We start from the raw sequence: 27,945 nt of genomic DNA, 5'->3' as shown, positions 1-27,945 counted from the left end.
CATCTCTGCAAACTAAATACAACTGACCGTGCAGAGTGTCTTAACACGTCGAGAAAGCGCATGTAGGCAGTGACGTCAGTAGCTGAGGCGGGGCGCTGACCGTGGTGCTGAATGCGTCTCGCGCTTCTTAGAGTTGAGTGGGCTACAGGACACGGGCTACCAGAGCATCAATCATCTCTCTGTCCTCCATCACATTCGCCTCTGACCTACTTCCGCTCTAATCACATCACCCCTGAAACGTGAGAGCAGCTATGCCGAATTAACGGGAGCTGTTTGCGCTCGATGGGCAGGATGGCTTCTGCGCGCGTGCTGCTCCTCGCCCTGCTGTCTGTCCACGCGCTCGCCGTTGCCATCGCGGACAGGAAATTCGGTAAGTTAGTTCAACGTGACACCCCACTAAGTGAGTGATGTTTGTCGTTAGACGTTCTTACCTTTAGAAAAAAAATCCAAACTGTGTGCGTTACTTTACGGCGGTTTGGCGTGCAGAGAGTGCTGTTTGTTTTTTATGCAAATTAGAGGTCCGTTTATAAATGTACTATCCAGTTGAGCATGGTCAGCAAAGCTTTAAGTTTGTTGGTTTTGTCATCACATTAGATATGTACTTCTGGGCCACATGTAGCCCACCTGAATTAACATTATTGCTCATTACCCATAAACAAATCAGATTTTAGGGATAATGGAGGTTAAGGATGTACGCCATTAACTTATTTCTTTCTTACACTTTTGCCTTGAGGGGTAAAGCTGCGTGTCACAGGGGCAGTATCCCTAAATGGACAACTTTATTTACCCCTAAAAGATTCATAGTATTGCTGGATACTTTGTTGTTCCAGGACCATCAACAGATACTGATCTAACAAAATGTTCTGGCCCTCTATAAGAAACATTTTTCATATCTGTGTTTTAGGACAGAGTCTTGTTTTCTTTATCATAGAAAAGCACATAGGACAAATGGAAGATATATAGTGGTCCTCGCTGACAGTGGATTACATAATCGCGTTATGGTTCATTAAAGCATCTTGGCAGGCTTTATCTTTCAAAGGCACAGGCCGAGAGCGAGAGCCAGCCTCAGATGGGAAGGAGCCGACTCGAGCTGTAAACAGATATGGCTCTACTACACGCTCCATGAACCTGTGCATTCACACATGGATAGTGAGGGAGCTTTGATCTTTGAAGACGTGAATGACTGCAAACTTTAAAGACTGGAGCCATAAAATATGTGATTTGGTGTGCCTGTGGCATTTTCAACGCATGCCATGTTCATCAAAATCTTGTTATAGGTCAGGGCCGTGGCACAGTGGGTAGTGTATGCGATCAAGGGGATGCAGGTTTGAATCTGGTCTGCGTCAATTTCTCAGTCTCTCCCTCTCTCCTGATATCGGTTTTCTACTCTCCTATACAGTAAAGGCATATGGCATAGAATACAATTTAAAGCAGTAATTTTGCTATACATTTGATCATGTGGATGTATTTTAGTAATTTACGAAAATTTTAAGTTTACTGTTACACTCTTAAAAACAGTGATGCCATATAGAGAACCAGAATCTAAAGAACCTTTTTTTCCACTAAAAATAATATTTTGGATAATGGAAAGATTCCATAGATGTTAAAGGTTCTTCATAGAACCAGATGCCAATAAAGAACCGTTATTTTTAAGAGTGCAGGACTGAATTACGAGACATTTGCTACCCTGAACGTAAAATTAATTTGCAAGCAAAAAGCCAAATCACACCAAGCGTGTGATGCTGGTTCTGAAGTGTTCTAGACTCCACAGTGTTACTAAATGATTAGCAAACACTCAGCTGGGTTTGCTTGGGATCGTTGTTAAGGAAGCTGTGGTTGGAAAACAATACACCATTAGAGGCAGGCTCATTCTGCGGCTGGCTTATGAGGTTGGCAGAGGCTGGGATGAGTGAATTCTGTGAAGCCCTGATGAATAGAGCAGTTAAGCATCTCCAAAGAGTCTGTTGGAGGCTTATATATCACTGCACATTCAGACTGATTCTGGGTCTAAGACTTTCTCTGATTTTCCTAATTTTGTAGTAGGTTGTTCTGTATGAAAATAAGCGGTAGCACTTTCTATAAAGCTCGTAATTAGTATGCATTAATAAAGGTATTCTTAATTAAACGCATACATAATGCCTTATAAAAACCATATGTTGTATCACGTCACAACACCAGTTATAACGCATTGGCCTGGTTTCACAGACAGGGTTTAGATTAAGCCAGGAGTAGGACTTAGTTAAATTATGAATCATTAATGGGCTATATAACACATTTGGTATATTTATTGTAATAGCAACAAAACCATATTAAACCCTTTTTTATTATAAAAGAGTTACCAGTGAACTTAATCCAATTCACACTGAAATTAACATTAGCCTAACAGGAAACACACAAAAAATTAACAACCGTTACAACTGTTAAGATACTGTTCAGATCTTAAACAATATCAACATGTGAGACTTACAATACATTATAACCTTGGGGACTATAATTTGTGAGAACCATTATAAACCATTATGATATTAAGTGGATAAAACATGCTGTACATTGTTTGTTTAAATCATTATACTCTTATAATCATTATTAATTATGTCCAATGGCAAGGACACAGAATGTTGGATAGGAAACTGAGTGAGTCACACCTGTCCCGTGAGATATGCAAATGCTCAGAGTTTCAGAATTTTTCATTTTTAAGGTTTTGTTGTAGTGTTGGTGATGGTTGATTTCACAGTCAGTTTGTGTCTGCCGTGCACACACAGAAGCACATTGTTATCTTTAATAAGTCCCACTGTGCATTATGTTTACGTCACCTAATGAAGATGATAAAGGAGATGGTAATTTCCCTGCATCATCTTCAGCAGCTCCATGAACTTCCTGTGAGGAGATGGGGAGCGTGGGAGATATTTGCTCATCTCAAATATACAGGAAACAGCAGAGAGACAAACTGAGCTATTTTAACAGAAGAGATTATTTATGGCTCAGTTAGAATCTCTGATGCTTCCTGTACATTTGAGGTGAGCAACATCTCCCACGCCTGACACACTGTAAGATTACAAATTTATACATTGTTATATATAGATTCCAATGTAATAGAATATAACTGAAAACATTATCTATATTTGTGTTTTACATTTTGAAGTAAACTTGAGGGAGATTACGTCAGGCTGTGTAAGTGGTTGAGACATTAAGTCTTTTGTCTCTATGCAATTTCCTGACTATTTACCATGACAAGTTTAGAGCAATACTGCCTGAGTGATTGGATTAGCATCTATGCAGTTGAATGGCACTGTTATGCTGATTGAATCTGGACGAGGGACACAGTTAAGTAGGGTGTGCCCTTTACCTACACAACATATGCATTCCTTTGTTTGAATGTCTCCTCCTCTGCTGTATAACCACTCCCCCTAACATATAGATAAATTGCCTTATTTTGTACTGTTAAATCAGACTGTTTTCGGACGACCTGCAGCACAGAGTTCTCATTAAAAGAATCATTCTGTCTTGATCCGAAGTCTCCTGGTCTATTCTTCAACAAACAACTGAAGTTCACAACAACACCGAGCTCAAGGAGCTGCAGAAGGGGATCACACAACAGCTGACATTTTGAAATACACCATAACTGACAGCATTCTCGTCTGATCTCACTTAAAGGAATATTCCGGTTCAGTACAAGTTAAGCTCAATCAACAGTTCTTGAGGCATGTTGTTGTTTACACACACACACAAAATATTTCGACCTGTCCCTCCTTTTCTTTAAATATAGCAAAAAACTGGGTTACAGTGAGGAACTTGCAATGGAAATGAATACTCACCGTTTCAATAGTATAGGCACAAAGCATAAACAAATATAAAAAAGCATAAATCAAGAGTTGACATGATTTCAGTGTGAAAAAATACTTACTAATGATTTCTGTGTGAAGTTATGTCTAATATTACTGCTTTATTGCTTTGACAATGCAACAATTAAAATCTTGAAACAACCTTGAATAAAATGAGAACTTTGCAGTTAAAATCATAAGATTTATAAGACTGATGTAAGCGCTTTTATAAAGTTATACGCTTCACATTTCTACTTTGATATCCCTTATTAATTGGCCCCATTTAAAACTTTTGTTAGTGCCCCAATATAACTTCATCATATACAGTGCCCTCCACTAATATTGGCATCCTTGGTAAATATGAGCAAAGGCGGCTGTGAAAATTAATCTGCATTGGTGCCTTTTGATCTTTCATTAAAAAAAAATCACAAAGTTCTAACCTTTCATTGAAGTAAAGGAGGAGCTTTTTTCTTGAAACCATCCCAAACAACATGTGGTAATGTAGGTGCTATTTGATTTTTTTTTTTTTTTGGCTTTCTGACCCCAAGACTCAACTATTCTCTGCAATTCTCCAGCTGTGATCCTTGGAGAGTCTTTGGCCACTCAAACTTTCCTTGTCATCTTCCATGGGAATATACCTCAGAGATATTTTACTCTTTCAATTATTTTACTTTAATGAAAGGTTAGATTTTTGTTTTATATATATATATACACTCACCTAAAGGATTATTAGGAACAGCTTACTAATACTGTGTTTGACCCCCTTTTGCCTTCAGAACTGTCTTAATTCTACGTGGCACTGATTCAACAAGGTGCTGAAAGAAATGTTGGCCCATATTGATAGGATAGCATCTTGCAGTTGATGGAGATTTGTGGGATGCACATCCAGGGCATGAAGCTCCCGTTCCACCATATCCCAAAGATGCTCTATTGGGTTGAGATCTGGTGACTGTGGGGGCATTTTAGTACAGTGAACTCATTGTCATGTTCAAGAAACCAATTTGAAATTATTCAAGCTTTGTGACATGGTGCATTATCCTGCTGGAAGGAGCCATCAGAGGATGGGTACATGGTGGTCATAAAGGGATGGACATGGTCAGAAACAATGCTCAGGTAGGCCGTGGCATTTAAACGATGCCCAATTGGCACTAAGGGACCTAAAGTGTGCCAAGAAAACATCCCCCACACCATTACACCACCACCACCACCAGCCTGCACAGTGGTAACAAGGCATGATGGATCCATGTTCTCATTCTGTTTACGCCAAATTCTGACTCTACCATCTGAATGTCTCAACAGAAATCAAGACTCATCAGACCAGGCAACATTTTTCTAGTCTTCAACTGTCCAATTTTGGTGAGCTTGTGCAAATTGTTAGCCTGACGTCGTCATACTCTATTCTAGTCAGAATATGAGTCTGATACTGCTCTGTTGGGCTGTGATTATGGGGCGTGTTTCAACCGAACCAGGAAAGACCTCAATTGGATAGACCTACAACCAATCAGAGCAAGGGAGCGACGCATAACGTTAGTTATCAAATGTCAACAGAACTCAACTGCACTGTGTTGCCATGTCCGCGGGTTGAAGCGACCCCAATTATGTGATATACAGACCCAGGAATGCGATTTTTAGCAGGCAGCCCTGCCAAAATAACACATATTTTACCCCCCAAATGCCTTTTTTCCCGGAGAACCCCCCCTGGAAAGCTATTGGGCTTGTTTTTGGCTAGTTTTGAGTAACGTTAGCAATTGGGCGGGTTTTGTTGTAAAAACTTGGCAACCCTGTACCTGCACGCACGCTGGAATAAGTAGCCTAACGTTAGAAGAAAAATATGAGTGTAAACGATCTTTGCCGGTGTTGTAAAAAAAAGGATACACAGAGTTTACTTACCAACACGATCATCATTTCTGAGAGAAATAGTAAAGGTGAATGCATATACGAACAAGTTCTCCGTTTAGGATTAGAACAAACTCAACCCAAGCGCCTTTGATGACGTAGATGATTAGTTACTGTTGATCATCTGTCCATCATCGTCTAAAGCCCGCCCTAACGATTTCATTGGTCTGAACAATTTCTGTTCGGGCATAATTACTTCTCTACCGATCAAGTCCAGACCGAACTGCCCGAGCAAAAATGTTGTGGGCGGGGCTAAGTTCGGCTGGCATCCAGGCTAGCAAATTGTAGCCTCTTTTTCCTATTTGTAGTGGAGATGAGTGATACCCGGAGGGGTCTTCTGCTGTTGTAGCCCATCCGCCTCAAGGTTGTGCGTGTTGTGGCTTCACAAATGCTTTGCTGCATACCTCGGTTGTAACGAGTGGTTATTTCAGTCAAAGTTGCTCTTCTATCAGCTTGAATCAGTCGGCCCATTCTCTTCTGACCTCTAGCATCAACAAGGCATTTTCGCCCACAGGACTGCCGCATACTGGATGTTTTTCCCTTTTCACACCATTCTTTGTAAACCCTAGAAATGGTTGTGCGTGAAAATCCCAGTAACTGAGCAGATTGTGAAATACTCAGACCGGCCTGTCTGGCACCAACAACCATGCCACGCTCAAAATTGCTTAAATCACCTTTCTTTCCCATTCTGACATTCAGTTTGGAGTTCAGGAGATTGTCTTGACCAGGACCACACCCCTAAATGCATTGAAGCAACTGCCATGTGATTGGTTGATTAGATAATTGCATTATTGAGAAATTGAACAGGTGTTCCTAATAATCCTTTAGGTAAGTGTATATATGTAAACCAAAGGACATCATTTTTTTTTGTGCTGTTGATTGAGCTTAACTTATAAGGAAAGTCAGCTATATATATATAGGCTATTCTAAGTCAGACTCCATTTAAACATACATGGATAAATGGACAAAGTTTGAGATAGACATGACATCCAGTAATTTATCTCAGTCAGTTTTGTATTAAATGATTCATTATCTACCTCTGTCTCCATATCTCATACAAGCTATTCACTGAGGCCTGTTTAAGAGAGAGATTATTTCTTTGAGCCCTGTGAGGTACATCTTTTCAGTGCATTTAATAAAGCTTCTGTCAGGAAGGTTAGAAGAAAAGAGATAATACGGTCAGATGTTGACAGCCTGGCTGAATTCACAGCCTGGGTCTCATCAGGCTTATCTAATGGTGAGGTCTATGGCCTTCAGAATCAAAATGTAATTGAATTTATGTTCAAATTATGATTAGTCAAGATTAGCAAATAAACAACACCAATCAAATCTCCATTTGAGATAACATGAGAATAAATGAAATCGGGTGAATGGTAGCCTAAAGATTTTCAACACTCATTCAGAGTAATGCGCTTTACCGTGGTGCTCATTTTCCAATTAACTGCATGTTTCTCATAATATTCAGCATTGACTGAATGGAAACAAAGGTGGGTGTAATATGTCCTCGTTGAATATGAGGGTGTTGTTCTGTGTTGTTTTGAACCCCACTGGCTTTCATTATATGGACAAAACCAGTTGAAACATTCTTCAAAATAGTGTTCCAAAGAAACAAGTCATGCAAATTGGAAACAACACGAGGGTGAGTAAATGACTTTTCAGTAAGCTATTCCATTAGGTATGTGTTTGTTGGCTGTTTCTCAATGAAACTCTCAGGAGAGCCTCGCGAAGCTCTGAGTATCACTGCTAATCGTCTCAGTAGGAAATCTGATTGTTCTTGAAGCACTGCTTGAGCTGAATGTGTCTGTCATCTCTGTTCTGTATTTGCTAGATGAGCTTTTGTATCTGCGTGTGGTCTTGTCATCTGTCTTTGTTGGAGTGTGAGATGGAGACAAAGTCCTCCTTTCTGCTTATGTGTGCAGACACAAGCTGTTATCTGTGAGTGTATCTCAGCATCTTTTTAGCACCCCAAAGTGTCTGGTATTCTGGCACACACAGGTAACGCAGACTGCCATTATACCACACTTAGCCCAAGTAGTATGTGTGTGTGTGTGTGCACATCTACTTTTCTCATATATCATCGGTGGCATAATCCATTTAACAAATTGCGTAAATAATCAGTGATGTTTTTTTTAGATCTTGGCAAATGTTGCACTATTCACAAAGGAGCAAATTACTAAAATTTCATCCATGAAGTGATGGCATCACCTTACCGCTCCCACCTGCTGTCAGTTCATGTGTGTGTGTGTGTGTGTGTGTGTGTGTGTTCTCTGCAACCAAACTCTTTCAATCGCATGAGATCAGTGATTGGAAACAAACTTTACAACCACTTGAACGTACATTACTCCACAGAGCTTCAATTTCCATTGCGAAAAACTAAATATTCTTCTTACCCAGACTGAGGTCCGTTAGTTTCTTGTTTTGTTTAGTAAGGTATTGAGGTCACTTTACCATAGACTAGGATTTCTAAACCAAAAAATGACAAAGAAAGACAGACTGAAACCACATATTCATTATTGCGGGGGACCAAATATAGTAGTTAAAGTCAATCAATATTGCTCGATCATTAATCAGTGTTCCTCAATGTCTACTAGACTAGTGGCCCAGATTTTAACATTTGAAAAGACATTAAGAAACGAGTGGCATAATCATTGGCCAGTCAAGAAACTGTGTTCACAATCAAGAAACCTACCTATATGTTCAATGTAATACTGAAGAAACTCCCTGAGTCTTGTATTTCTGGAACTCTATCATGCTTCAACAACTCAATTCTTGAATTATTTCCTCAATGACATAGATGTGGATGTGTTTTTCACAATTCTTTCTTAGCAGATCTTGCATTCCCCTCTGACCTGCATACTACTACATTCAAAGCAAACTATACAAGAACTTGCTAACTTAAATCCAACAGTGTCAGTGTCATGCGTCACGGCCCAAAGCCCAGGTAGACATCATTTTCTAAAAAATTAAGCCTAGCAGTGCATTTTATTTCACTTCTCATCCAGGCTGACTCACAACTTTTGCGGTTTTCGTGTACATACTGACAATAGCAATATTTTGCTCGGAGCCCAAGATATCTTTTCTACACGCTGGCTCAGTTGCTGGACATTTGCACATTTTCTCTTCTCAATGTCACTTTAATAGGTATTATGCTCTATGGCATGGTGTTCTAAAATAGTTGGGTTCTTAATGAGGACATTATGTAATGGACATTCGGACCACTGCTCTACGAGATGCAAATTCATTTTTACCTCAGGAGATTTTTGAGGAATATTCTAAGTTCAGTTAAACTCAATCGACAGCACTTGTGGCATAAATGTGAATTACCGCAAAACTAATTAATTTCCAGCTATCCCTTTTTTATAGCACTTTTTATTGCATCTCTCTCTCGCATAAATGGCCAGAACACAAGCCGGAACTGATGCGCTCTCACCTTTCATTTGACCGTTAGTTTTGGTATTCGTGTGAAGTGAGTGGTCTCTCTTGTCTATAATGATTATCACTCATGTCAGAGCATGTGAATTGACTTGGTTAATTAGAATGGTAGGTCTCTCTCTCACATTCCCCCCGTTGAGTGTCACTTCTCTCGGTTTCATCCCTCCCTCGGGTGTTGTTGACGGTCTGTCTTGTGAGTGTGTGTCCACAGGCAATTTTCCCCTTGGTGAAATAGCTCTTGGTCACTCCAATATAAGAGGAAAATCTCTCTGTCTGTCTTCTATCCTCTATTTTCTGTTGGTTACACCTCTAAATCATTCAGCAGGACAAAGGGAAAGGTCACACTGTCTATTCCTGACTCTCATAGTCCCACCATGTCACTCACATCTTTAATTCATACTGATAGGTTGATGCCTGGAGCCCCCTAGTGGGTAATTGCTTTTAGCAATATATATATATATATATCATATTAATCAAACGATTAAATGCAATTAATCGCATCCAAAATAAAAGTTTGTGTTTACATAATATGTGTGTGTACTGTGTATAATTATTATAAATACACACACATACATGCATATATTTAAGAAATATTTGCATGTATATACTGTATATTTATATCAGTTATATTACATATAAATATTTTATGTATAAAGTCAAAGTTTTGTAAGTCAAAGTCAATAAATATAATTTTTCTTAAATATATACATGCATGTCTGTGTATTTATATATACATAATAATTATACACAGTACACACACATATATTATGTAAACACAAACTTTAATCGTGATTAATCGCTTGACAGCTATATATATATATATATATATATATATATATATATATATATATATATATATATATATATATATATATATATATATATATATATATATATATATATATATGTATGTGTGTGTGTGTGTATTCAACCTATACTGCAGAATAAGATTAAAACATATGAAGATGAGTATAATGTTCATCAGGTTTCATACCCATCAAAGGCGATGCTCTGTGTAAATGCCTACTAACAGCAATTTAATCAGTTTGAACTCCCGTAGAGAATTGTGCTTATTGTGTTTGTTTGCTTCAATTACCAAGGAAATTGACATGTGCAAAAAAGATTGCTTTGCATCCTCTTGGGTCGCCACTTATTAAGAAATACATGACCAAAGAAAAAGCTAAGCAAATATTTAAATAACATGGTTCTGACTAAGGGTGGACAAAATGCATAAATCATCTGCTTAAAGATTTAAAGAGTTAAAGATAACCTGTTTAACTATCACTATCACAGTTTGAATGTAACACAATTTATGTTTACTTTTTATGTACTAAATTAGCAAAAAATTAGAAGGACCTGAGTAGGACTATTGTTCTTTGCAAATTGATATAATTCATTCTTAATTATCCTCTTTTTAGGATCGATGGGTTTATTCTATATTAGTATTGATTAATGCTCACTCTATATTATTTTCGGATTTTTTTGAGAACTAAATATATGCATGATTTGCAAATATGTAATACTAAGAATGGTCAATTGGGAGTTTTCATTCTGGTAGTGTTATCATTTAACTGTGTAACTGTTATAATTCATATATGTTATAATGAATCACCAGTAAAGTTTGTAATATTCTGTTGTGGTTGTCATCAGTCATGGATCCTGGTTCAGGGTGACAATGTTCTAGTACACATTCTACACAGTCAACACCTTAAAAAAACAAACAAACAAACAAACAAACAAACAAACAAACAAACAAACAAACAAACAAACAAACAAACAAACAAACAAACAAACAAACAAACAGGGCAGTTCTCTGAGGAACAAAATAAGATACTCCTGCTACTGGCTCTTTCAGTAACCCATAACGGAAAGGCTTTGAGGCATTATATTCATCTATAGAATATAGAATAGGATATTTGTGGCACCTTCAGATGTCTATAGATGTTCTCCAGATGTTTGAACCAGTGTGGCAGTATGAAAAACCCCCAATGATGATAAGTAGGCCTACTTTATTATTGTCCACCATCACCATAAATTCTTGGAAAGTCAAGATGGTTATAGGTAACCCATATGCTTCTGACAACATTATAGCAGTTTCAGTCTCTAAACCAGGGTGTTAATAAACTTTATTAGATTCTGTCCTCTCTTCACACTGACAGGGAGTGCCAAATTTAACAGTCTATCTGGGTGTGAGAAAATTACCTTTATGTGAACAGTTTTCACAACGCTAACCTTGTCTTTTAAAAACTCCTCCTTGCTTTTTTAAGTTAGATGGAAAAATATTATAAATATATTACAAATAGAGCAAAATGCTTTCAATTGTTGAAGAATAATTTGAAACCTTTTTTGGATCTTTTTTACAAGGCAATCCATTTTATCTTAAACAGAATGATGTAGCAAAACGTTTGCTTATAGCAAACTGTTTGGTAAGAAAAGTCATTAAGAAACAGTAAAAATAATATTATTAAATGAACACCTTTTGCAGAAGAACATTGTTTTGGTTGTGCTTCAGCTCTGTGGGACTGTGCGGATGAAAACTGAGCTTAAGAGATATAAACAGTTTAGATGGGAATGATCTCAAGCTGACTAGCTTTTTCCTTGACGTATTTTCCTTGAAAATAAATTCCATCGCTGTGCTACAACAATTATAATGAAATGACGTACAGTATGTATGCAATTTACATTTACATGGTCCGACAGGTCTAAAATATAAACACTTATAGTAGGCTTACCACCATAATGAATCAGGGTATGGTAAAAATATGTTAGACAAATATGGTTGGTTTAGAAGTGTCATTAAAGTTGTTTTGCCTTCACCTTGACTGAGGTGGCTTTTAATGAGAGTACAAAACTCTCCTATTCAAGATGCGCTATTAATTTACACTCAGGTCATGCACCCTGTCTGTGTGGCCGAGTATGCAGCTGCAAACAACACTGCTTCTTTTCCATTCCACTCTCATTTCCCCTTTCCCTCTCTCTGCAGCCCCTTCCTCTGTTTTTTTCTCTCATTTCTTTATTTGCCTCTTTGCTGTACTTGCCAAAACCTCATTCAGAGTAAGGTATACCAAGGGACAGTGTGAATTTGAAAACAAGCCAACATAAGGTTGAAGAATGAGAGAGTCGTGTCCTTGGCATATGTCACGATTTATGGTAATTGGAAGAGAAGAGATAGCGTCTATTAATCAAGTGTTTTGCATGATTGGTACACACCTAGACTTTTACATATTCCTCCAGTGAGATGAAGCTCTTCATACAAAAAAGTGCAACAATTGTGGGTACAACAGCTTGTCACTACGGTAGTATCCCAAAAAGGGACAACTTTGTACTTTATCTATAAAGGGCATATTTTTTACTTATAGTAACAATATGTACCCTTGTGTGAATAATATGCACTCTAATGGTACCAGTAGGCATAAATAAGGTGCAAAGTTGTCCCTTTGAGGTTACTGCCCTATAGTGACAAGCTGTTGTACAATACTTTTTTTCTCAGAAAAACTAATCTCAGTATGACTTTTCTTTTTTTAAATGTTTTTCTCATTTCTTTCTCTACTAATAGAAAATAAATATGGGTCAGGGACATAGATCTGTGGCGTGGTGAATAGTGAAGATGTGGGTGCTAAAGGTCAGGTGTGTTCATTGGCTGAATTTGAAATGGATCCTCAGGATGAAGTGACCCTGAAAGATGACAGGTCTGCTTCTGTGCTTGGTGATGGAATAAAACATCTAGATACTTTCCTGAACTATATAAGACATTTTAGCACATTTAAAGCAATATAGCATTTTTTAGAACGAGCTTATGAATCATTTTGGATATCAACATCAGTAGCTCCTATCTGACCCTAATCCATGACATAGTATTGAATTTGAAGATTTATAACAAACTAAAACACAATCCATAAAATGTTTACCTATAGCTGTCATCCATGAACATTGCTTGTCTGAAGCTCATATGTTCAAATCAACTTTAAGTGTTAAATAATGTAAAAAATATTAGAGAGGGTAGTTATAACAGATTAACATATGCAGACCTGAATAATCCATGGGAATATTTTGGTACTTCATATAGTAAGTCATACAATGAATTTGTATTTATTTATTTACATGAATATAATAGACTAGAATGTTCCACATATGAAATATTTCTCTAGAAAGCAACAGGCTGTTGTTGAGTGTCATATTCATACCTATAGTGCTACCATTTAACATGTATTGTAAATATGCTGATAATAACATAATGTGTAATTATATAGCAGTTAGTTCAATTTACATCCATATTAAAATAGTCCACAATGATACCAGGACAAAAATGATTAAACAAGTGCAGTCATAAGTGAATAGAGTCCCCTGTCCTCCATGGATCATAGTGATGGGAATTAATAATTCAGAATCCAGGTCACTTGGCACTGGTTATTTTTAACCTCACCAAAATCCATTTTCACATCACATAGTTACAAATGTAGAATTAGTATGAAGTGTAAGCATTGTTGTGCATATAAACTATTATTTTGAACAAAAGGTATTGGTTATCCATAAAAAAACAGGAATATAAGTGTGTATAAATCTCCCACAAATGTATGCCAGCATCATTCAGTATGCAGTTCTGCAGGTTTTGTTTAATCACCATAGAATGAGGCTTCACATACTCTGCTGTTGTTGTTCAGCCTCGCAGAATGAACCTCTAGGGAGATGAGGCACAATGTTAGTGGTGGGTGGGTTAAAATAGATTCTTCATAAAGATGTCAGCCTGTAGGCTTCAGTCAAAGCATCTTTCTGTGGTAGGGGTGAAGCCACTGCACCTGGTGTGCTTCCTGTGGCTCAGAGTAAGAAGGACATTTTCACCAGACTCAAGCACAAAATCATCAGTAAAAACTTCACCATGAAATATATATATATATATTTTATCCAATATATATTTATTTTTAAAATGTGATTTATCTGTGCATTTTTTTATTCATGTGTCCAAGTAATCGCTAATCAAAATAACTTCCCCTACCTCGTGCAACAACATCTCTTCTCTGATGATGTGTTTACTGGGGCGAGGATGGGACAGCCTGTCACTCACATGAGATCCCAGCAGTAGCAAACCACATTGATCTATCAATCCAACCAATCCTTGATGGACATTTTTTATTTATTTATTTTTCTCATTCCAGAAGCCATTTTACTTAGATATACTTTACAATAGGGAATAAAAGACTATCACAACTTCCATTTCATGCCGACTTTAACAGCGGAGTTCCTGGTGAAAAACTGCATTACCCATGATTCTGCAAAAAAAAATTCCACCAATCAGAGAAAAATCGTGCCAAAACAACTCTTTAAGTGCCCGCACAATCACTTTTATTCAAGTATTATTATTATTTATTACCAGTTTATCAACTGAAATGTCATTGTCCCATTTGTTTTCTTATGCAGTGTGTAGTAATTTGCGTGTACTTATGAATTAACTGACAGTTGATGTAGACCCAATTTCAAAAGAGGACTCAGTTTCCCTTGTGGCACACCACAGTCTCGCTCTCGCATTACATCCAAACACAATTGTCACCATCTTGCATCTCAGGTATCGATTGTGGTGAAAATGAGCTCATAGGTCTTCAGTATTAATAATGCAAAATTCTTATTGCTAGACCAATGGATTTGTACATGGTCTGGACCATTTTTTTTTCTTAGCGAAAGCTTTAACTATATTATAATACCTTGATAATCTTGTCTGGGTTTATTTTGTAATAATGACCCCAAAAACAATGATGCCTTACATATTGTCTTCTCATTGTACTGACAATGTCTAACATCCACAAAAACAAGTGTTTTGTTTTGATTGGAACATGGTAATCCATTGCCGAAGTGTTTCTCTTTAGTGTGCTGTGCCATGGGAGACCCTTGTCTTCCCTATGATGAAAAAAAAATAGACTAATAGACTACTGCTATACTGTTTAATTATGTTTCCTTTTAATCAACGTCAGGAGCCAAAAAGCACAGGCCGGCCTGTATGCATGGACACTCTTCCGAGGTAACAAATGGTTTTGTCGATCTGATTTAGGAGCTAGTAGCAGGCAGAGCGCGTTTTATCCAGACAGACGTCGGTGTGAGGAACGGGGGTAATTAATATGGAATGCTGATGAGAATTCTGACAAGTTCTAATAAAAGTGGCTGAGTGGTTTGATAAGACTTGAGTGCCCAAGAGTAATTACAGAGCTTTAAACAGTGTGTAGAGCAGAGTTTAGTGTGGGACTGTCTTCATGTTTAATAGAATCTTCACTTGACCGTCCCTCCACCATTGACAGGCCATTTATTATAGCAGGCTTTCTGATTCAGCATGCCAATAGCTGCACTGCACTTCAAGTCTAATATCTTTTAGTATGAGTAGATATGAGGTAAGTCACGTTCGATGTTACGTCAGTGACTGACGAATTGTGATCTTACCTGAGAGCCCAATCACCTTCGAGTAGAAACAAAACAAGCCAATGGACATTGACGAGTGAGATTTGCTTCGTGAGCCACTCCCTGTGACACGGGTGTGCAGCACTCACTAATTTAAGATTTTGATTCGGAGCCGAGCGTTTCTTAACTGATTCTGCTCTGCAATCATCATTCGTTTCGTACAAGAAAACCAGGAAGCAGTTCGACACATAGTGTCGCCTGTTAGCCGGACAAGCCAGACCCACATCAAGATGTTGGGTCTGGGAACTCACCATTGGCAGGGCTCAATCCGAGGGGCGGGATAAAAGGTTGTCTTTCAAATTCCCTCTGTGCGCAATAGGATAGCACTACAACCAACCAGAGCAACGAAGAAGGTGAAGTGTAGCTAGTTGATGGATTAAACTTTTGCCGTATCTGGTCGGCAAAACTCCGAACACATCTTCCTTTCTTAAGATTGACTTCAGTGCCGTTCGTTGTTCTTTTCTCAAAGAAAGGCTTAACTCCAAGTCTTCCAGAGTCACGGCCAAAGCGCGGTTCGAAAGACCGCTGTTTGCCAGCTTCTTTGTTTACAAGTAGCACGCGGAGCCGCCGCAACTCTGCCGTCATTATGTTAAGCCCGCCCACCGACTCTATACACGATGTGATTGGCCTGACCAGATTTTGGTTTTTCCAGCTCGCAATCAAACGGAGAGTTGCAAGACTACCCTGGCTGCAAATTAGATTTGCTGCCGCTAGGGTGCGTCTAGATTCTGTGAGACGACAGCAGCTCTGGCTGCTAAGGCTTACAGTGTCGCGTGACATGCCGCTTTCGCCCTGCATGCCACCAGGCCAAAGCACTCATAATGCACAAGGGTTGTTCTGAGCCGGGGTTGATGCAGGAACTGCGCACGGCGACTGACCTCGCTCTCCGGGCGATGAAAAGGTCAGGACAGCGGTTCCACTGAAACTTTTTCAGAGGCTCCTGGGGCAGATGAGAATGGCACCATGGCACACACCGTGTGCAATCACACCGGCCTATCGCTGAGATTTCAGCTTGTGGTCAGTCCTCGTTTTTACACGGGCAGGAGTTTCCCAAGAACAAGTGAGCAGGCATGTTGTTGTCTCAACAGATGCCTCCACCACCGGCTGGGTTGCTGTATGCAACCCACACACAGCCTCGGACCCCTGGACAAGACCTAGACTTCAGTGGCATATCAATTGCCCCAAGTTGCTAGTGGTACTGCTCACCCTGCGCTGGTTTAGACCATTACTGCAAGACAAGCATGTGCTAGTCTGGACAAGCATTTCGCAACTTGCCTGCCATCTCCTCCTTTGGGGTCAGAAGCATCTATGGTCGCTTTGTGGTCGCTTCGTGCCATTCACATTCTAGGCGAGCTCAATCGTGCAGCTGACGAGCCCTCATGACAGCTGACACTCCCGAGAGAATGCAGACTCCACCCCCAAGCGGTCCAGCTGATTTGGAGATGCTTCGGAGCTGACCAGGTAGACCTGTTTGCCTCTCCGGACACGTCACTCTGCAAGTGGTTTTACTCCCTGTCCGAGGGGACCCTCGGCACGAATGCACTGGCACACAGATGGCCCCGGGGCCTATGCAACCATGTGTTTCCCGCAGTGAGCTTACTTGCACAGACTCTGTGCAAGGTTAGGGAGGATGAGGAGCAGGTTTTGATGATGGATCAGGTCTTGATGGTTGCGCCTTACTGGCCCACCTGGACCTGATTCTCAGAACTGTAATAAATGTATGTGGTAATGAAAAAGGGAAAGGCAAAATGAGACCTCTGATTCTCACTGGCTCTCTCCCTTTTAGGGACATTTGTCTTTCCCATGTGCTTTATCAAAGGACAGCTGCTAAAGAGTCCCTTGGCCATGTCTGTCCGTACACACACACACACACACACACACACACACACACACACACACACACACGCACACACACGTGCGCGAGCACACAGGCACATTGGCGCATGTACAAAGCTTTGTAATCTTTCCTCTTGTCACCTATAAGAGCTCCCTTTCAGTACCGTCTCCATGGAGACAGCAAACTGTTTTGTGTCACAGTTTGTGTTATGGTTGGTTTAGCCTCAGCAGTCTGTGTGTTTGTATCTAATCCTGCCTCATCTCTCTAAATGATGTCCACAATAATCACAAAAACGTTTTGTCATTTTCTTTTTTCATTATTTCTGAATTATTATTACTCTATGTACTCTGGAAATGCTTCAGTGGAAGGTGGTGCTGCTCAGTGATGAATGACTCTATATTGAGGTCAATGGATAGAATCAAGAGCAGCTCTTTCTTTACACTGAACCATTAAAGATTGCGAATGACATGAATTCAGTGGAGCAAGCTGCAGAATAACACCTCTCTTCCTTTATTACGCGTAACATCTTGTCCGTCTGCAATTTTTTTATATATATCTCACTCAACTGAAATTTTGCTCTCTTCTTTCTTACAAAAATTGTCTATGCCTTCTTGTTTTTCCCTTTATAGACCTACTGTTCTGCTCTAAAATGACTTTTTAAGCTGTATATGAAAATAAATTACATTATAATTCATACGAGTGATCATTTAAATGATCAAATTTAACATCTTAAATTTATAGTGCTGATATACAGTTCAACAGCTTAAGGATTTTTCACTCTTATTTTTTTACTCAATTTAATGTTATAGGCTACCCAGTGGAGGCTGGTGGAAAATGGGCTGTGAAAAATAAAAGTTTAAGAAAAAAAGTTAACAGAAGGAAAACATATTAAGCCAGGGCATGTTTTGAAGGCTTGAAACATATTTTAAATAAAGATAATTGTTCAGGGTTAAGTTTAAGGATGATTCTCACAAAACTGTAGCGTTTTCAAGATAAATTTAAAACACTTTTTCATTTTCATAGGTCACAATTTATGCATGCAGTTCAACAGCAAAAACTGTGAGGAAATAAATGTCCCATTTGTTATGCATATAGCATTTAGCCAATATATTAAGTCAAGCTGCAATACAAGCCGCCTTAACCTTACAGCACACAAACAAATCCATTCAGAATTATTAGTCACAGTAAAATACAAATTAAATATAAAACATTCTAAATGTACTGAATATGGCGATCTGAAGGCGGTAGGTGCCGACAAGTGTCCTTATAGGTGAGTCAATGATTCTTTCACTCAACCGATTCTTTAAAAACACTGACTCATTCAGGAACGAAACAAATATGAGTCAGTCATTGAATCATTTACTCAACCGATTCAGTCAACAACTGTCTCATTTGTCAGCAGCTGCACATGTCACTGAGGCAGTCTCATTTCAGAAAAGCAAGCATTACAGATTCTAAAGTAAGCAAGACATTACAGTAGACGACTCACAAGAAATAACAGTCAATTTTATAATGGTTGTTTTTCTAAAATGAGACTTTTCGATGACTTATGAGTCGAGACCGACAAGTGCAGCCTTCTAAATACAGCTGAATCATTTAGGAACGAAACAAGTGAATCATTTGCTCAACCGATTCATTCAGACTCATTTAGGATGGCCACAACTGTGTGTTCTCCAGAGACGTGAAGCGGTGGATTTTGCGTTGGTGAAGCACACTAGTCGGATGATATTGCTCCTAAAATGTAAGTTACTGAATACTAACTTATTTATTTAACTATTGTGTATAGTGAAAACTCAATATGTCACACTCGCAATCGCGTGTAAAACACATGCGCCTAAAAGTGACAGCATCGAGTGTCGCACCAAAGCGTATTTATAAAAAATAAGGTTAATTCAATGTTTTTTTACTTCACAAATTAGAAGTCCTACTAATTAGAAGTGGTATGACTGATTATTTGGGGGTTGCATTCCAAATACTGATCAGCAGAAAAGCTGTACAAGCCGTTTTTATGAAGTCCTCACACATTTCACAATGGCTTTGCATTCCAATGATAATGTTTTTCTCTCACAGGTTGTCTGTTTGAAGATGAGGCATGTGAGTCGTATGAAGTCTGCATCAACGGTGAGTTATTAAAAGATTACATTTTGCACCATTTAAAGTAAATTCTTCACATAAAACCGATAAAGTCACTCTACCTACAATGAGCTTTACAGAGAGTTACTATCTTTCATTTTTTTGAATGATCTCATGTTAAGATTTATTTTTTGGGGAATATTTGCTCTTATCAAACTGACACTTTAAAAACTACAAAACATAAATGTTGCAGAAATAAATCTCAGAGAAGCAGAGGCGGACAGTACTTAAGTATTTTTACTTTCTACTCCAGTACATTTTTCAAGTATATATTTTATCAGTGTTTTTCTTTGGAAAACTTTTAATTCATTACATTCCAAAGCATAATTTATAATGTCATACTTTTTACTGCACTACATTTCATAAATAAAAGTTGTAGTTTTTTTTACCTTGAATCCTTAATTACATAAAAAATATAGCACTTTCTTACTTGAACTCAAGTAAAAATGTAATTACTTTTACTTGAATAAATGTATATAATACTACATTTTTAATGTAATTAAGTCTTAAATGATATTCAATATGAAACAGTGCAGTAAAAAGTACAATATTATGTTTTGGAAGGTTGTGAAGTAAAAGTTTTCCAAAGAAGAACACTGATAAAGTACATATACTTGAAAAAATAAAATTACTTGGACAGTAAAAATACTTAAAGGGTTAGTTCACCCAAAAATGAAAATTCTGTCATTAATTATTACCCTCTTGTCGTTCGACACCCGTAAGAGCTCCGTTCATCTTCAGAACACAAATGAAGATATTTTAGTTGAAATCTGATGGCTCTGAAAGGCCTCCATTGGCACAATGCACGGTTCACTCTCAAGACCCTTAAAAGGTACTAAAGACGTCGTTACAAAGTCCATCTCACTACAGTGGTTCTACAATAACTTTATGGAGTGACAAGAATAGTTTTTTTGCCAAAAAAACCCTAAATAACGACTTATATAGTGATGACGATTTCAAAACACGGCATCATGAAGCTTCGAAGCGTTATGAATCAGTGAGTCGATTCAGTAGTTTGGATCGCCAAATTTCAGCAGTTTGGCGGTTTGACACGCGATCTGAATCATGATTCGACTCACTGATTCATAACGCTTCGAAGCTTCATGATGCCGTGTTTTGAAATCATCATCACTATATAAGTCGTTATTTAGGTTTTTTTTGGCAAAAAAACTATTCTCGTCACTCCATAAAGTTCTTGTAGAACCACTGTAGTGAGATGGACTTTACAGTATACAAATCAGTAACGACGTCTTTAGTACCTTTTAAGGGTCTTGAGAGTGAACCGTGCATTGTGCCAATGGAGGCCTTTCAGAGCCATCAGATTTCAACTAAAATATATTCATTTGTGTTCCGAAGATGAACAGAGGTTTTACGGGTGTCGAACGACGTGAGGGTAAGTAATTAATGACAGAATTTTGCATTTTTGGGTGAACTAACCCTTTAAGTACTGTTCGCCTCTGCATGTGTCTGTAGGCTACAGTGTGATATTTAGTAAGAAGTTAAATGTCAGGTTAATGCAAGTTTTTTTTTTTTTACATATTTATTTGTTTTCAAGTTCAAGCAGGTGAAAAGAACCAATCAAGGTTTAGGTGTCAGAAAGATAGTCTGAGATTTACCTTGTGCCATCTGATTGCAGATCGTTTTCTGTTAGATTTGAGCTTCAGCATTGAATATCTTCTCTTCTTGGCTTTGTGGTGTAGGTCTGGTTGTGATTATCAACCAAGTTAATGGTTTCTTGTCAACATCCAATGCTTAAAGTCGTCATGAAATGGAAGTTGCTTTACACTTTTCTTCCCTACTATGAGAGGGAGATGTCTGCAAGGGGGAGGGGAAGTTATTTTGATTAAAGATTATAATGTCTCATGAACTTAAAAATAATGATGTGCATGAATAAATAATTTCTAATAAATAAATTCCATATATTTTGTTGACTCAGTACCAAAGATGCACAGTGCATTGACCGAAATGCAGACTTGGTCAAAAGTCAAATTCAGTTCAAAAGTTAAATTCTTTCCTTTGTGCAATGCTGTATTTGGATCCCTGTGTGTGATGAATTTCTCTTGACGTGGAATACATTCGGAGCCCAAACAAGATAAGCACAATTTCAAGTCATTCACTTCAATTAAACAAATGCAGTGAAGCGTGAAAACCCAAGCACTCAGGGAGTGCTGTCAAACCTCTGGAGTCAGGACTTATGAAGGAAATATCCCAAGGAATGTCAGGGGACTTTTATCTCCCCATGGTTTCTTTCTCCATCTCTTGTTTTGTGTTGTTGCACAATCTGTTTTCGTGAGAATGATTTGGAGTGACAGGCTTTGTTTATTTTTGATGGATGGTCTTTTCATCTTCATGTGAGACTCCCTCAACCCCTTCACTACCTCTTCAGCACCTGGAGGCGCTGGAGTAGAGTGGGAATCACCCCCGGTAGCTGATGCTGCAGCACCTTACTGTCACAGTTTTGGCACTTCAGGCAATTGTCCTGTCTCAGTTCCTGTTTAATCTCTACACAATAGATGAACCAGTACAACACCTGCTCATACCACCTGCAGACATTCACAGATGACTCCTCCATTGACAACGAAGAGCAGTCTGGAGACAGGAAGCTGGTGCTTGGACCCAGTATTCTGGCACGGGTGCACAGCCTGCAGCTGAAAAAAACAAAACAAAGAAAACACACAGGAGTTGTGGAGAAAACGTGGCACTCCAGAGCACTGTTAGGACCAGTCATCAGTCAGAAAGAGGTGGTACAGTCTGACAATTCAATTAATAATCTAGACACGAATGACCAGAGATTTGGAATGTAGACTGGATCAGTGCTTTTTTTCCGCAGTAGTTTGTCAGCGAGTCCTTAAAGGTTTATTAGTTCAAACAAAACTGAAAATTTGGTTATCATATAGTCTCCTTAATGTTGTTCCAAACCCATGAAACTTTCTTTCACCTTTGAAACACAAATGAAATGTCAAGCAACATAGGCTTAAATAGATATGATGTTTTCGCTCTTGAGAGCGTCAAATGTTTCTATTTGCAACGTGTTTTTGCAGTGTTGAGCAATGTAGCCATTCACAAGCATATCTGTTGATTTCTTGAATGCAATGGCCAATCAGACGTGTTTAAGTAAGAATCCACTCACCTCCCAAAATGCCAGCGTTTTCATCCAGTGGTGAGTTCTGCACTCTTGCAAATCTTCTCTTTATAAGGAGGGACATTTCGGCTACCAAAAATTTTCATCCGAAGCAGCTATTTTAGTTTTTTGGGCCAAAATGGTTTTGCAGGGCCGAAAACGGTGTCTGAAACAGACATTTAATTAGCGCTTCTCCAATGGCACATTTTGACAGTGTTCAACGTCTGTTTCATGCCCACAACTGTGGGACATTAGCTCTGGATTGACAATATTAATTTCTCACACAAGTTATGTGACTGCTGTGTGTACAAGGTGTGCACTTTTAATGAGGAACTAATTGTTTTGGATTCAAGTTTTTGAGGTTTGTGATATCAAATGTTTGGTAGATCAAGACTATTAGCAAATAATCTGGATATCCATGAGCACAATTGTATGTTACAGTTCATTTGAGTAATCCACGCTTTTGCACTATATACATTTTCAGCATTTTTTTTTTTGCCAATGTCTGTACAGTAGGGCTGTGAATCTTTGGGTAGAGACAGTGAATCGTTTTGATTCACGATTCATAATTATACGATTCAAGAATGATTTTTGCAAATTCTGAACGATTCAATTCGCATTAAAATTTGATGCGATTCGATTAATGATTCGATTCTGCATTTTTTATATGCATTGTATTATTTAAATGCTTCTCACCAACCCTCTATGTACACCGTGGCAATAGAATCGCCTTTGGCTGGTACATTTTTTTTTTAAGTCACCAGACTGAAATACTTTCTTATATTATATTATACTTATACACTTTAACATCAGTCAGCATTAGAATATGTTATGATATTATGATAATCAAGCACTATGTAATGATAGTTTAGTAATTAGAACTAAAACTTTTGGTAACCATGTATGAATGCTTATTTGTCATTTAACGGAACTTTGGACTGGTGGTGGTGCTTAAAGCTACACTGTGTGATATTTTCCCCCATCTAGTGGTGAAAATGTATATGAACATCCAGGGAATTTTAGTTTCTGTTCCTCTCATTTCCGATTTCGTTTTAACTCCTACGGTGGCCGATTTAGTCCAAGATTAACATGGCTTCCAGTTCGACCTCGTCCACATTCAACACGGTGCCATCGAGTGTTAAAACGCGAAAGGCGAAGCTTGAATTTACGGGTATGTCCCTTTTTGGCTAATGTACTTTCAAGATGGAGGGGCAACATGGCGACCCGTATTCGAACCCCTTACCCATATGTATTTTCAATGGCATATTACGAGAATACTTTATTGCTTGAAAGAAGTAAATATATATTAATGAGCACATATATTTTTGAAAGAACTAAGTGTTTTTAGCTAAGAATAAACTAAAAAAAGTTACACAGTGTAGCGTTTAAGATATTGTTGGTGTTTCTGTAAAAAAAAATAGATAATAGTAATTATATTATATTATTAAAAGATAATAATAATACTAATTCTACTGCTAAAAACAATATACAACGCACTAAGGATTGATGAGCTGCTGGGTCCATGAATATTAATCACGTTAACAGTATTCGCTCAAACTGATTTGCTGAAATCAAAACAGGGACAGGAAAATATGAGTGCCAGCCAATGCGATTGCCGTTTGCACATTAGTTCCGCCCATTACCGGAAAAAAACGTAATATCTTCTGCTTGTTCTTAAAAGCTGAATAATTCCAAATTAACTCCGTTATTTCAACAGGAAAATACAAAAAAGAATATTGTTAACATGTAGTGCGTCGATTTTGCGTGGTATGTTGGACTCTTGCACGCTCTCTCTCTCTCTCGCTCACGCGCATGTGTGTGTGAGAAACGCGCTCAGCAAAGCAACGAAGTTCTTCACACTAGAGTTCACGATACGTCAGATGAGCTGATTTGAAATCATAAAGATCGCTCGACAAGAGTGAAACTCTCAAGCGCTCACTTATTTATGCTAATTTTTAGCATCTAACACACACATTGGTGAGTAAAATCTGATAATTTATTAGCCAATGGCTAATGATAGATATTATTTAATTGCCCCGAGTGACGATTTACAGAGTGAGGGCAAAAAAAAAAACTTTTGTCCATTGTTAATTTTAGTTCATGTTCTTAATGATGCTACATAACTTTATTTGAATAGCCTATAAAAATGACCGTTTAGTTTAATTTAACTTTATTGTCCATTCTGTTTGTCACAGAGCGTACATTTGTCTTTGACACTGGTGACATGGATACATCCACATCAATGTTTAAAAATCACATCACTAGAATTTTACAAATAAGCACCATCTCCATCAATCCCAATAAGAAAATCATCCACAATAATAATTATCCACAATCATCAAATCATAAAATTGCTATAGTCCCAACCATTCTCTTTCATTACTTTAGAAAATATTACAATTTAAAAATACTATCAAATCTATAAACCCAACACTTTTGTTTTTGCCCCCATTTTTCATGAGCTGAACTCAAAGATCTAGGCCTAAGACTTTTTCTATGTACACAAAAGGCCTATTTCTCTCAATATTGTTCACAAGTTCACAAATCTGTCTAAATCTGTTAGTGTGCACTTCTCCTTTGCCGAGATAATCCACCCACCTCACAAATGTGGCATATCTGATTAGACAGCATGATTTTGTGTACATAGAAAAAGTATTAGATCTTTGAGTTCAGCTCATGAAAAATGGGTGCAATAACAAAAGTGTTGCGTTTATAATTTTGTAAAGTGTAATTACTGCCTTTGGGACAAACTATTTTTTATACATGTTTGTTTTTATAAGCCAAAATTTAAAAAAGGCTTTAAAAGTATTGTTAGTTCATGCTAACTATTGTGTTGGATAGTGTTAATGGCTACAAAACCTGAACAATGTGTTCTAGTTACATTAAACATACACCCTAGAATATCATGCACTTTCCCAACTAATCCTAAACTAACTTTTCTTCATGGAAAAGTAAGAAAAGCCATCTTTGTTCTCTTTATACAGAAAATGTTCCTTATAATGATTCTGAAAGAAAACGTGCAGAGTGTCTACTGTTGCTATAGTAACAAACGCAACTTTAATGCGCATCTGATTGATAGATAAACCGCAATCCAGTGAAAGGCGGTAAAGAGTGCAGCACGTATCTGTGAAGGAGAGCTGTGAGCACGAATGACACTGCCCAACGTCTCCATTAATTTACATTTTAAAGCACTGAATCACTATCGAATCGCGATTAATTAGATTCTAAGCATTTTAAAAAACGATTATTGACTAAAAACGACGATTTCAGAAAATACATGTTTTGTCAGGATTTGTAATCAATGCATCGAAAACGAGTGAATCATTACACCCCTACTGTACAGACATCCACAGGGACCGCTGTGCCATCAACCACTTCTGCCTGCCAGTCTATAATTGTGTTTTCAGATGTCTTCGCCTTCCGCTAAACACCATGTGAACATGAAGCCATCTCTGATTATTTGTTATAATAGTCAGATGGTTTGTTTCTTATCTTTAGTAGGTGGTTCTTGGCTAGAATAAGCTGTGAAGTGGACCAGATTCCAGACTTTACACCGGTAGTCAAAAGTCTGGCTCTGTGAGAATAGGAAGTGGAGGAGTGGGTATATTTTATTGTCACATCGTATTCCTTTAGTATGTGCTTGAATTACATTTGAGATGGAAGATTGCAGTAATGTTGACTACTGTGGATATGCACTTTACAGTAGTTTCTACACTAACTGTGATAAAGATGCACCTGTGATAAAGCTCTAAGCTTCATTGGATAAATGTGTGATTATCAAGGACTTGCACACTGAAAGCATCAATGTGTGGACATCAATAAAAACTTATTTTTACACTTTAATTCAGGTGAAGTTGTGTTTGTGTGGGAGCAGGTAGTGCTTCCTTTTGGATATATACTGTATGCCTACAGTAGTTTTAAAAGTGAGTTTCATTGTCCACATAAAAAAGTTGGATTAAATGATATACATTTTGAGTCATAGTCATGTCTGTCAGGAGGTATGTGACAGCCTGTCCGTAATCATGAGTGACAAGCCTTAAAGCTTGTGTATGTATACTTATGCCTGCAATTAGCCTAGTTTTCTTTTCAGTCTTTGTGTTGTTTGTTTGGCATTCCATTTATAAAAGGCAAAATAGATGTTTATTTATTTTATTTATAAAGTATTATAATTGAATTAAAAATACATGTATTTTGACTGATGTAGATGATAATGCCAATACGTATAATTTAGTGATGCATGATATATCTGCCACCATATCGGTATCGACTAATATTTGTTCATTTTTAATGTTATCATTATCGGTTCTATAAAATCTTTTGGCTGATATAGGCTATAAACATTTTTTTCCTTCGTTTGAGACACTTCAGATGCACAGTTCGCCATGATGGTTTTGAATTGTTTAAAAGATGATTGGAATCATTCTGAAAAGGAAAATACAGTTAAGTACAACATGTGCAGCACAATTCTGTTATATACTCTCTAAAAAATGCTGGGTTACAAAACAACCCAAGTTGGGTTGAAAATGGACTAACCCAGCGATTGGGTTGTTTTAAGCAAACATTTAACCCAAACGCTGGGTTAAAACGACCCATTCACTGGGTTAAAACAACCCAATTGCTGGGTTAAAACAAACCAGCATTTTTTGAGTGTAGTAGAGCTGCAACTAACGATTATTTTTTCTGTCGACTAATCTACTGATTATTTTTTTGATCAGTCGACTAATCTAACGATTATTTTTCCAGATTCATCTGATCCCCCCCCCCCCCCCCCCCCCCACCCCGATTATTGTATTTCAAAGAGGGTAGTGAATTTGTATATTATTTTAACAGGAAATCAATGAATGGAAGGGTAGTGTACTTAAGCCATTTTATAATGAAATATATGAACACAAGAAGCATTTTAAACATTATGTATAACTAATGATACTATTCATCATAAAGTGTATACAGAGTAGGCCTAATAAGGAAATGTTGCTTACTATAATAGTTGAGTATGATTTACTTATTGATTTGTGTCAATAGTAAACGAAAATGCGCTTGTATTTATCTGCAAAAGGTTTACATACAGGAGCTTTCAGCATAGTTTTAATGTATAAGTAGTCATCTATTTTGAAGATATACATGTGCATAAACAACGACTAAAGCTGCCAGAAGTTTTTGCCCAAACTTCAAAGACACATTTAAATAATTAAAACTAGAGGCATATCTTAACTTTAATGTTACTTTAATCATGTAAACTACCTATATACAGCAAGTTATTATAC

The 27,945-nt window shown here is 37.8% G+C and overlaps 1 protein-coding gene across 1 annotated transcript in view; it reads left to right on the top strand.

Annotated features, from left to right (window-relative positions):
* Positions 1-132: 132 nt before the first annotated feature.
* Positions 133-27,945, top strand: part of ptprn2 (protein tyrosine phosphatase receptor type N2) — a 231,987-nt gene continuing 204,174 nt past the window's right edge. Inside the window, exons 1-2 of the mRNA XM_079801137.1 lie at positions 133-370; positions 19,498-19,548. Of these exons, the coding sequence (XP_079657263.1) occupies positions 283-370; positions 19,498-19,548 (139 nt within the window). The 5' untranslated portion in view covers positions 133-282. The remainder of the gene's footprint in view (positions 371-19,497; positions 19,549-27,945) is intronic.

The sequence above is a fragment of the Gobio gobio genome, assembly GCF_949357685.1.
Source record: "Gobio gobio genome assembly, chromosome: 2".
Lineage (NCBI taxonomy): Eukaryota > Metazoa > Chordata > Actinopteri > Cypriniformes > Gobionidae > Gobio > Gobio gobio.
This window is presented reverse-complemented; position numbering and strand designations above follow the sequence as displayed.